This window comes from Haplochromis burtoni, unplaced genomic scaffold (genome assembly GCF_018398535.1).
Source record: "Haplochromis burtoni strain Fernald_Lab_line unplaced genomic scaffold, NCSU_Asbu1 Contig_278, whole genome shotgun sequence".
NCBI lineage: Eukaryota > Metazoa > Chordata > Actinopteri > Cichliformes > Cichlidae > Haplochromis > Haplochromis burtoni.
In genome coordinates, this window is record NW_024582639.1 from 159,848 (window position 1) to 172,745 (window position 12,898).

General features: G+C 41.1%; 1 protein-coding gene across 3 annotated transcripts in view; it reads left to right on the top strand.

The window, feature by feature from the left end:
- Positions 1–6,723: 6,723 nt before the first annotated feature.
- LOC102298738 (cytohesin-1) overlaps positions 6,724–12,898 on the top strand; it is a 23,465-nt gene continuing 17,290 nt past the window's right edge. The window contains exon 1 of one of the 3 annotated variants that reach the window (XM_005949869.3): positions 6,724–7,083. In XM_005949869.3, the coding sequence (XP_005949931.1) occupies positions 7,002–7,083 (82 nt within the window). In that variant the 5' untranslated portion in view covers positions 6,724–7,001. Of the gene's footprint in view, positions 7,084–10,005; positions 10,190–10,209; positions 12,517–12,898 lie in introns of those variants that run through there. The other 2 variants (XM_005949871.3, XM_042227745.1) reach the window with 2 other exon arrangements.

The window sequence follows — 12,898 nt, forward strand, 5'->3', positions numbered from 1 at the left end:
AAAGGCTTATATATACACTCACGGCCACTTTATTATTTACACTTTGCTAGTGCTGGGTCGGCCCTTTTGCTTTCAGAATTGCTATAATTCTTCATGCCATAGATTCAACAAGATGCTGGAAACATTTCTCAGAATTTTGCACAGCGGCTGCAGATTTGTACATCCCAAAGGTGCTCTATTGGATGGAGAGCTGGTGGCTGTTTGAGTACAGTTAACTCATTGTTATGTTCAAGAAGTCAGTTTGATATGATTTCTGTTTTTGTGACATGTTGTGTTATCCTGCTGGAAGCAGCCATTGGAAGATAGGTATGCTGTGGCCATAGGAGGATGGACATGGTCAGTGACCATACTCAGCTAGGCTTTGGTGTTTAAATCATGCTCAGTTGATACTAAGGGGTCCTAAGTGTGTCAAGGAAATTACGTCTACACCATTACACCACCAGCAGAAGCTTGAACCACGGATACAGTTCCATCTTTGATGATGGAGTTAGTTTCTGGCCCTTTTTGTTGCCTTCCTATCAGCTCACATCAGTCTGTCCTCTACCGTCTGCCTGCTGGCATCAAATGGGGATTTTCACTGAAGGCCTGCTACAGACATCCTGTCCGGGATTTGCCTCAACTCTCAACCTTTGACAGCTGAAACAGACTTCCGTCCCCAGAAACACTGAAGACGGATGAATGGACTGACCTGCTGCTAACTGGATATTTTCTCTTTATCAGAATATTCTCTGTAAACTCCCAAACTTGTCCCAGCTTGGGAAACTGGTTGTGTGCAAAAAACCTAGTAGATTAGCAGTTTCTGAAATATTCAAATGAGTCTGGCACAACAACTACACGACGTTTAAAGTCACTTAGATTACCTTTTTTCTTGGATAGGCCCAAATGCCTGAATGCATTAAGTTGCTGCTGCATGATATTTGTGTGAATGAGCAGGTGTAGCTAACAGAGGGTCAGTGAGTGTAAATGGCAGTGTTAGAATGCCCCAAAGTGGCTGGATTACCAATGAACCTGAGGTTTCTTCACCAAATCTAAAGATACTCAAAGCATAACCAAAAAAGAGAAGACCACAGCTGGCACTTGGTTTCAGCAGCTGTCTCTGAAATTAACTAGAAGCTACAAGCTTGTACCTCAGAATGGGCTAACCTTGTCAACTAAACTTGGACTTAAGCAAAAAGACACAATAGACTTTATTGACATAAGATTAATACTATAAAAATGAATAACTTTATTTAAAATAACCTCCTGACATGCAAACTATAATCTAAAATAAAGGTTGATGTACATATTTCAGCCTCCTCTCAATCATATTTGGTGCCACCTGAAACCTCCAGAAGGTCCTCAGGATGCCTGGGGACGTTTGGGGGTCAAAACAAAGGTAAACAATGCACTTCTCACATTCTTGGAAAATTCCTTCAGATATAAATTAAAATGGTTGCTTTGTTGCCGCACTCATGTATATTTTAATTCTAGTACTGGTGATATCCAAAGATTTTTAAAACTGGTGTTAAGCAGTCAGTCTCTGCCTTCATTTGGCTTCTGCTAATTTCCCACCGAGGTACTCTGTGTGTGAGGGACGTCCTCCAAATGTGAGAGTGGAGTGAGTAGCGAGGCTGGACAGAGAAGGGCGAGTAGATGCGGTGGTCGACTCAGCTAGGAAACTATTTGAGAAATGTGCAGGCAGAGCCCAGATTGGGCGGTTTTGTCATCTCTGTTCATTCTCTTCTTGGTAATTTCAACAGGATTGTATATATCATCCCGTGCCAGAGAGGATTTCACTTCTTCCTACTCTGAGCTTTCTCTCTAAGGTCAACTTGGTATATATTTAAGGGAATGTTTATGTATATGAACGTTCATGTCATTTCTCTTCAATACATTTGCTGTTCCTCTTTGTGTCGGAACCTGTTGAGTAAGTCTGGAGTGTGTGAGGTTGGCGTGTTATTGCGGCACCCTCTGCTTTGCAATCGTGGTCGGTAAACTCGGTGAAGACACAAGGAAGAACTAAACCATTAGAAGTGTACACATGAAATATCAAATCAAAGATTAAACCTTCTGTTGCATGTTGCTTTCTTCAGAGATAAAATACGTTTTCATCCTCAAATGCAAAATAAAATTATTATTTTACATATTATAATCTTTTTTTCCCCCTGATGGATCAAATGAGGAGACAAGGTGACAATGAAGTTGCGTCACCGAGTGTTGACATCCTTTCATGAAGCAAATCCAGAGCTTACAGGAAAACAAGAAGTGTTACTGTGTAACATTTTTAGAGCAACAACAGCTCACAAGTAAAGTTTCATAAGTGCAACTTTGTGGTGATTTCAAATCAGTGTTGCAAAAGCAGCGTGTTTGATGAAAAATGGAGATGTGTTATTATGTGATTTTGCTAATATACTCAGTGACAATAAAGATGACGATAGAAGATCCCGCCTTTAACCGCGTAAGGGCTGATCATCGTGATGATCCCAGTTGTAGCCCAGATGCATCTCAGGGTTTAGCATCTTCCTCGAGGATACATGAACATGCAGACTGGAGCCGGGGATCAACTGTCTGGCCTTTCATTTCTTAGGAGGTAGACAACCTGCTCTACCTTCTGAGCCACAACCTCTGCAGTCACGTGGTGTCACACTCTCATAGTAAACTCTTACAGCTGATGTCTTTTTGCCCAGTGAAACAAAAGTCGTATCAGTTTTGTCCATCATCATTAAATTTTTGATCATATAGGTGCACTGCACGCTCGTGTTTCCACACAGGCTGCTGTAATTGTGTAGTTATAATGCCACCCAGTGGCCATCATGAGACATAGCATCTGTGTAGGTTCTCATCCATCCAGGTCATGATGGTGTTTAAGTGCTCGAGCTGAAGGCAAGAAGATGAAACAAACATTAAAAATAAATCCAGGTGCCTTCAGTTCAAGCACAGCTGCCTCTTCAAAACACATAGGACTGAGAATATCTATGAGATTTAATAACAGGATTTTATACTAAGATGTACACAGTAGAGTGTAGGTCATTCAGAGGAAGACAACAGAACATGGAACAAGAGGAAAAACGCCAAGTTCTTACCTCCTTTCTTTGGCACCAGGTCCCTACATACACACATCAGACTGCCAGCAGTTATCTGTTATCTTTAACTGTTCCCTGTTCTTATTTTAAATCTGAAGGTAACCACACTTTTGAGGATATAACACGTTCCCAATTTGATCAGGTTCATTTTTAAAATGTACAAGCCGGCATTTTCTTTCAGCATTTCTCATTTTCGTTTCCCCAAGGCTTATGTGAATAATGCTACACTATACGTTTTCTTTAGATTTCATCATAAACAAAAGTCTGGGAAAAAAGTTTTTACAAGTCATCCTCTGGAGACAGCGAGCCAAATATCACAGTAATGTATAGAGTTCAGTGAGATATTCCAGTTAAAAAACAAAACAAAACAAATAAAAAAGTGAGAGGACTTTTTTATTTGTTTTGGAAAGAGAAAGCTTTATTCATCCCAAAGGAAATTCTCTCGTTGCAACAGAAACTGCGAGTTTTACTCTACATGTTGACAAATTTGAGAAATCACTGGAGGCTCTTGGGGAAAAGTGAGGCCGACTAAAGTCATTACAAGATAAATTGTAATCAGAACCATGACTGTCTGTGCTAATTTCACAGTAGCTGTCTAACAGCTGTTGACATACTTTAATTGAGCTGTGTGACAGTACAAATGTGAATGATGACAGCAGCTGACAAAGGAGGAGGGGAAAAAAAGGTTTCACATAGTTCATCATTTCCAGATAGCTGTTGAGCTCACTGAAACTTGTCTCTGTGCAACTGTCGTTCGGTGTTGCATCAGTGCACTTTTGCTCAGAGCATCATCTATGCTTCAACAGCAAACCAGCGTTTCCATGATAACAACTCGCAAATGAAATAAATTCATCTCCGTCTCTGCACTACAACAACAACCAACCCGAGAGTGTCTTAAAAGGTCTAGAAGCTAGCCTGATGTGTCACCTTCTTAGTGCTGAGGTGGCGTACAGCCTTTTTAACCTTTCTGAATACAACTGCCTGCTCCATTCAGAAGCAACATGACGACAGTGATAGAAGTTGGGGAAAAACAAAAAACAGAAGTCAGATTTTAATAATAGTTGAAATGGAGGGAACATAGAAAGCACTACAACATAAACAAGGCAGAAAGAAACTAGAAAGCAAAAAAATACAACAGGAACCAAAAACTCAATAAATAGATCAACGATAACGAGTCCAGTCTTTCCTACTTTCCCTGAGAAGGATGGTGCTTGTATCACTATGTTACTATCCTTGATGTAAATATGTAAATATGTAAAAATTGTGTATGTTTCTGTTCTGTGTCTTGTGTACTGTTTGTTTGTATATGTGTCTTTCCTGCTGCTGTTACACCCAAACTTCCCCTTGTGGGACAATTAAAGGATTATTCTATTCTATTCTATTCTTCTATCAAAGCTGGAGATCCTGAGGCTACAACGCCATGGGAGCAGTAGAGACCAGTACAGACATACTAAGCCGACCCTTGTAGGAAAGAGCAGTTTAAGTCAACCAGATGACGCCCAGTCCCCTGCAGTGATAGATGCAGCTACTGAGCTGAGGATGAAGGCTGTGGCCAAACTCGACTCAGACACCCAATCAAGGGTACGACTCCCCCGGCTCACTGATGAAGTTGTTGTGTTTGAGATGCCCTGAAAAGGTGAAGATGAGAGATGCATTCACAGTAACAAAGCCATCAGAAAGATGCAATGTGAACTTTGCATGTCTCCATTTGAGACATAAAAAAAGCCAGTAAGAGTCCGACCTAATGGCCTGAAGGATATGGTGGATAATTTGCACATAGTATCCATTGTTACTTTTACTTAAATATAACATTTACTTCTCACTACTTCTTTGATTTTGCTTTAATGAACTTTAATGTCATGTCTGTCACGTGAACAATGTTGTTTTAATATTTTTGCATAAACTCGTGTGTGCAAACCAAAAAAACGGGGGAAAGACGTGCAGTGAGCCCCGATGCATCACCCACCTATCAGACTCTGTTTATTGTTTTTATATTTGAAATAGTTTGAATGATAAACAGAAGAAGTTTTAACAGAATAGGATTCATCATCTGAAATGCTGATTAATATGCAGACTGTGGTTCACTGACCAACAAAGCCTGATGCTGTGTTGTATTTTTTTAATTTGATATGCAAATCACCTAAAGGTTCACTGCAGCTGCTTACATTACACCGCCCACTCTTTTTCTGCTTTAAGTGCCACCTCTGGTGCCTGGTTTCTAAGAGTTAGTTGTATGTATATATATATATATATTTATGTATGTATATGCATATACATGCATTTATAAGTATGGTTAACAAAGTCGAACAGAGAAACTAATTCTGGTTGTTCATCTGCACAGAGAGAGAGGACAGAAGCTCTGGGAGAGAAAAAGAGGGACACATCGTGGAGCGATAAGTGGCACAAAAAGTTCAAGAGTGGATGAGGTCAAGTGCAACACAAAGAGGTCGGCTCTACAGGGAGACAAACGGGAGAGAACAGGATCGAACAAATTTAATGAGTGAAGGGGGTGAAAGAGAGAAATAGAGGTCTAGGAAATGGTGTGCGAGAAAATCAAAGAAAGAGGAGAGATGCTGTGAATTAAAAGACTCGCCAGCTCAGCCATTGTTTGTCTAAGTGGTGGCACTGGGCCTCTATGGCAGATGCAGTTTATATTTAGCTTTAAGTATTTGGTCTATACAGGAACCTCATGCAAGGAGTGCTACAACAACTGCTGACATTTTTCACACCTCTTTGCACAATGTTGTTTTGTCTGGCTTTTTCATTCTGCTAGGAAGTGGTTTTGATTCAGCCTGGTGCTTCTATTACTGCCGACACTGCTATTTAAACGCTGCTGACGTTAATTCTGTGAACTTCAGTGTCGCCACCTTTCTACTGATACTACACTTATTAAAACTTATCCTTCAGACCTTCATTGACAAAAACAAAACATTCTTTTTTGTCCATTAGTCATTCTTTTCTAAAGGGCTCGATTATGTGATACCAAATAAAACATCTCTGACCCTTAATCCAGAGGATTAATGGTGTAATAAACACTCCACAATATCCCATAACCAAAAGCTTACTCATTTGACTGTCATTTGACAGTTACCAGCTTCAGACACCACCCTTAGAGCTGAATAATTTGCTGCTAAAAAAAACTCATACACTAAAGCTATGGCTGAATGAATCTGATAAGGGGCCCAAGGGCAAAAATGATTAGTACATAGTAATAAGCATTATTCTGCACAAATGACTTTGTGATCATTTTTTCCACCATAAGTCAATGAGAACTATGTCACGAGACCTCCAAATGGGTTAGTCAAGGTTATCTAAATAAGACTCAAATACTTTTCGGATGTTCACATACCCCCCACCCCCCCACTGCTTAACACATAGGACTTCATACACTATTGCAATCTTTCTTCCAGCTCTATCTTTATATGTGTACGTTCACTCAGCTCTGACTAAACTAAACTGGGCTCTGATGTGTGTGTGGGGGAGTAACGCAGGATGATATGAGGCTGTTTGCATGTGTGTGTACATTTGTCATCAGCTCCAAGAATACTTCAACAACTGTTTTTAGGGACACCGCCTGCTTCAGTTATCATAATCAGTATAGGTATCCTTTTGTACTTCTTCAAAACCCTAAAGTGCGAGATTCCTTTGTGTGTGTGCGGTGGTAGACGTGGATGGGTTTTGATACGCGAGTGAGGTCAAGTGTGTGATCAAAAGCGAGGAGAGAGCGTGAGAGAGGGAGAGAGAGAGGGGGAGAGCGAGTGGAGAGTATTTTTCAGAGAGTTTGTCAGAGTCTGGTAGCCGTCAGGAGCGAAAACCGCCTTTTTTTTTTTCCAAGGAATCCAGAGTTGCTTTTAGTAAAACATGATGCAGGCTTAAGGACGACTAAAAAGAAGATGCTGCAAAGAGGATACTGAAACACTGAAACTCCTGACTGGTGTGATGGGGACTGTAAGTGAGCTTTGTGCGTCCAGTTTCCAGGCATTTCTCTGCCCTACAGTCCGCCCGGGGCCACCTGCTGCAGGTGAGAGCTTTTTAGGAACCCCGTCTTCTTGGTTTGGATAGAAAATGTGTTGTCAGGTATTTGTGAGCAGATTTCAAGGATTACAAGGTGTTCATGAGTTTGAAAAAAGTGCTTAAAAATGAAACATTATTGTTGTTATCGCAGCTTTTTGTTGGTTTTATGTTGCTCAGAGCGACGTGGAGTGCAAGACTGGCACAAAGTGCTATCAGTGTTCAGTTGCCTTGGTGATTTTCAGTTAGGCTATCAAGACACAGAGCACTCTGTAGTGTGCGTGTGTGTGTGTGTGTGTGACATTTCTGTGTACATACATGAGTCAGTGTGTATGTGTTTGTGTGAGATGGTGGGCTTGATTCGAGAACATGACGCACACCCATCACGGTCTTGTCCAGGATCCTCCTCTCCAGTGGGTGCTGCACAGAGTGACATAATCTCCATCGCTGCCCACTGCTCTCCCTCTGTGCAGGTGCTTTCATGTTGTGTCAGGGTGCTCATTCAGAAGCCGTTATAACGCCATGAAAGCAGCACACAGGTTACATCCATTTACCTTGAGCTTTTATGACTTTCCAGCAGCTTCTTATAGCTTCTCTTTCTTTCTTTTGTTCCTAAACCCTTTAGTCGATCAGTTAAACTGTAGCCTGCTTTGACATTACGATTTTAGCACCCTCCTCTTGAAATGTTTTCATGTTTTCTAGTTTGCTGTTAAATTAAGAGGGCTGTTCTTCGTTTAAAGTTACTTAATGTGCAGAAAAAGAGGAATGAGGCTGATAAAGACAAACATTGTAACAGCACAATTCTATAATATTAACAGAAATTGATGTGATTTTGCTGACAAACTTCACAAACTTGTTGATATTTATGATTTATGAAGTTCAAATGAGAAGTGGACTTTTTTTAAGGCCTGCTTTGTCAGCCCTGATTGAAGACTTACTGGTTCAGTTACCTCAACTTGTGCAGACAGTTTAGTTCAGTGCATCCAAGCTTTTAAATATGCTAGCCCTCTATCTCAGTGTGAAAATCAGCAGCAGCTTCTCTAAAAGTCCTTTTTTCACTGTTGATAACGGACTGACCTCACTGTGAGCTGTTTGAATCATAACCAGAAAAAGTCCCCCTTAAAGCAAACTGTTTTTAATGTTTTCCGAGCTGACCCTTTAAGCTGTTAAACAGCAGCAGCTCTTCCTTACCCCACCCCAACATATCCTGTTTTGACGTGTCCGAACTCTGAATAAAGCACCAATTCAGGCGCACAGCTGCAATCCTTTTCCCTCCTTTCCTCCGTCCTTCACTACACCCTCTCCTCTCCCTTCCTTTTTCACACAGGCAGGCTATCTCTGATATCAAACCCAGCTTCCTCTGGCTTCACACCCTCGTTGTTAAATACGTTTCTCTTTTCCAGCGGGTGGGTACTATTATTATAACATTAAATGTAGAGACAAGTATGTCACTTTGTCAAAATCCCCAGCCCAAAAGCCATTAAAGGTGATTTTAGCTCACACATTAATCAGTATAGACATAAAAACATACAAATCTGAAGTTGCAAACATATAATGTTGCTGTAATTTTCAGTTTTTTACTACACAAAATTATCTATCTATCTCTCTGTACATAGTTGGAGTCAGATATGCTGGTCTGCATAATTCAGAAAGATCTCATCTGCTGGGATTTTCTAGCATAATAATCTCTAGGATTTGCAGAGAAAAAGAGAAATTATCCTGTGAGCCACAGTTCTCTGGAGAAAAAATGGGCAAATTTCTTGCTGAGGTCTGAGGTTTGGGGGGGAAACCTTAAACCATTGCTCTGATAGGAGGGCAACGGTATAACTTACTTAACAAGTTGTTACAACCAAGGTATAGACAAGACCATCTCTGAACACACAGCACCGGAAACCTTGAAGCAGATGGGCTACGTCAGTAGAAGATACCACCATTTGCCACTGCTGTCAGCTAATAACAGGAAATTGAGGCTACAATTCACACAGAATCACCACATTTTGACAGCAGAAGATTGCAAAAATGTTGCCTGGTCTGATGAGTAATGATTTCTGCTCGGACATTTGGATGGCAGGGTCAGAATGTCCCTTAAGCAAAATATAATGATGTGAGAGATATTTTCTTTGCACACTTTGGGCCCCTTAGTACCAACTCACCATCAATGAAACACAACAATCTACCAGAGTACCTTTATGACCACAATGACCAATCTTCTGATGGCTGCTTGCAACGGGATAACGTAACTCATCAAAAAAGCTTAGTTAGGTTTTTTGAACGTGACAATGTGGTCACTGTACTCAAATGACCTCCACATTCATCAGATCTCAGTCGAATAGAGCACATTTAGGATGTTATGGAACTGGAGTCACATGAAGGACATAGAACCAACAAATCTGATGCTATCATGTCACTATGGACCAAAGTCTCTGGCCAACATTCCCAGTACTAGCAAGGTGTACCTAATGAAGTTCATAAGTGTGTGTATACTATGCATATAGTATATGCATATGCATATATACTATGCAGTACATACACAAACATATATCCTATTCTATACACTGTATACTATAGTTGAGGCCTCTATAGTTGTATACCTAAATGAAATAAAGAAATTGTCTGCTTGTGAATTTATATTTTCACAGTGTAGATTTACCTGATAACCAGCAGCTCCACGAAGTGATCCCGGGAGGAGACACAGATCCTTTGAGTTTGCGTAAGAAAAGACATCCGGTGTAAAAACTCCCTTGGCGACCCCTTCTGCGTAAGTGAGCACCAGAAAGTAAAGGATATGAAGTATAAAGGATATGAATACAATAACTCATACCTATTTTTATTTTTAATTTCTGAAGACAGACAGACAGATAGACACATAGATAGGTCTTTGATTGGCTGTTGCCGCTTAAGCCACGCCCCCCATCATCCTGCCAGACACCGGCTGTCTCTTCGTAGTCAGTTGTCATCAACTGCCAGTCTAACGGTAACTGACTGAAAAACTAGACACACTATAGCCACTCATTTGGGCTTTAAAGTTACTTAAAAAGTGTCACCTTTAGCGTGGTTTCCTGGGGACAGCGCTGACCAACAGTGGAACATGGTTCTGGAAATGGAAGACGAAGTTGGTAAGTTACCTGACGCGGTTTAGTTAAACAGCGTTAACCTAGAGGCTAACACGGATAGCTAGCGCACTAGCATAACTTTGTGCATAGTTATGGATAGGTAAGCGAGGCGAGCTCGCTCCAGTAGCAGGTACTTTTTTAGTATGTGTTTTGGCATTTAATATCCTGTACTCAGAGCGAAAGCAACAAGTCCTCATGTGTCTGACTTATTAATGCTCTTTGGCAGTCTTTATTAACTGGCACAAGAGATCTATTATTATTAATCTGGGTCGGTGCCAGACCTCCTGGGGGGCTATACTTATTGTGCAGCACCAGATGAGTCTATAAATACAATCAATGCAACCATTTATTGGTTCGGAAGTGAATGAACTGTACTCAAAAACGGCAAAGAGTTGTCAACAACACAGGAGGCTGTAAACACACGCACACGTATAGTTATGAATTTGGATTATAAATCAGCGTCTTCGCAGCACCGCTGCTGTTTCCTGTGAAAATGACAGACAGGATACATACAGAATCTCATACAGGATGGTGCCCCACCTTATTCTGAAAAATAGATGGCTTAATGTTCATAAGAGCAAGGGAAAGCTATCAAAATGAACTTCCTGTAATATGAACTGCATTAAAAGCTTTATTTCACCTTATTTTGGAGCATCATTTTAGTAGTGTGTTTCTTCCACTTTCTGTGCACTGCAGCTGACATTTTATAATGCCCGCACTTTATTTCTCTGTAATTTAAGTATTTCTTCTCCGGGGCACATCGTGTTCCCCCTCATGTTCTTTTCTCATTTTATCGGTTTTAGCCTCATTGCTTATTGGACTTAGTCTTAAGGCTGTACAAATGCAACCAGGGAGGATTATATCCTTACTGTTGAGCCAGTTATCCTTGAAATGGACAATTATGGGCTTGTGAACACTGAAACAGACAATTACTGCCTTGTGAGCATTACGAGACGCTGAGAGCTCAAAGTACAGATATTTTTCTTGTCGTAACCAAACTGCTTTGCCTTAGGTCCTGGGTCATGGTACTTTCTGGTGGCAAACACATGTGATGAGCAGAGAAAGGAGAATAAACTGTTGTTTTTGATATTGGCTGCATTTTCCATCCCCAGGAGAAGTGAGTCAGCCTTCTCATTGCTTTACCATATATTTTGGTATGGCTTTGTTTTGGAGACGCACAAGGGTTATTTCCAGCTCTGAACAGGCCTTCGGTTCATGGCTACACGTGGTATTAACTGCATGGAGCCTGAGTTGCATCACTTAACAAAGATCTATACATTTCCGTGTTAACCATTAAAACACAGTATATTTATAGATTCTGTCATCCTCTTTGCCTCCCACACTTTTTTTGACAGAGTGAAACAAGAAGTCTTTCTATCTGGGGTTTATTTCAGGAGAGGTCTTTGTTTCGAAGGTGCCTTTGTAACATTAGCTAACATCTCCCAACAGATTATACTGTCCAGGTTCCTTTTGCAGTGGTACCTTTTGACATTTTCTCTTATTTTCTTTAAGCAGTGGAGCCGTGGTTAGTTGTGATTAGATTTTGTCTAGTCTTCCTGCTTGTCAAGCTGTCATGAGCCCCACCATCCAGCAACCTTTTCCTTTTTTTAAGGAATATTTTAGGGATTTTAATTTGCCTCTTTATGGGAATCACTCATTCATCACTTTTGTGCAAGTTAAAGCAAGAATGTTGCAGCTCAGTCAGCTGATTCAGTGGCTGTGGATGAAAGGAAAACTGCTTTCTGGAGGTCAAAGACACTAAATAAACAGCAAATAAGCTTAATACAGTCTTTGAAAGAGAGTTTGAAATGCTTGCTTGTTTGTTTTTAACTGGCTAAAACTGCTTCATTGGGCTGGAAGGCAAACAATGTCCTTGCTCATGTGAAGCTGTACCCCCCGTCCTTTTTTAAAAATTTCCTCCTGGTCCCCAGTCTCCACGTGGGGGAGTCCGTTCATTGATGGAGTAAATGAGCAAGGGAGGAGTCAAGATGGACAGAAGGAAGAGGAGGGGGAGAGAGATGAGAGTTCAAGGGTTTCCCCCCTCTTAAACACACATTTGTCCTTATCCTCATTTGCTGCCCTCCCTCCTTTGCTGGAATGAGGTTATAAGGACTACAGAGGTTAGACTGGAGGACCACAGGATTTGGGTTAGGGATTGGAAAGTTTGGTCAAAGCTGGTTTATTTGAAAGAAACACGCTTTTTCTTTTACTGGAAGTGATGATAAACCTAAAGCTGTGTGGACTTCAGAGCTATAAACTGGGCTGAGCTGGTTGTACTGGGACCATTCTTGCTGCCGGTGGCGTCTCTCGGCAGACAGAAGCTTTCTTGGGTATGAGTATTAGAATTATGACGCAAATGTGTAGGTGTTCAGTTATCCTGAATGAGTGCATGTCCTCTTGTGAAACTTTTTGAGAACGGAAACCAAAACAGATGCTAACTGTAGCTTGACTGATGCGGTTTTTTTGTCTCTCTGCTTAAGGAGGATGTGATGTGGTGCAGACGGTGGAAGCAGGTTATAGAGCAAACTTTAGGCCTAGGTTTGATGGTTGGATGTGCCAAGCAGCTGGTCCTAGCAGAGACACTAATACATACTCAGTGCCCTTGAGACTATGCAGAGCAGCTGGTTTGCAGAGTGAGATGAGGTGTCTTGGTATTTATGCCAGACTCTCTCTCTCTGTGTGTGTGTGTGTGTGTGTGTGTGTGTGTGTGTG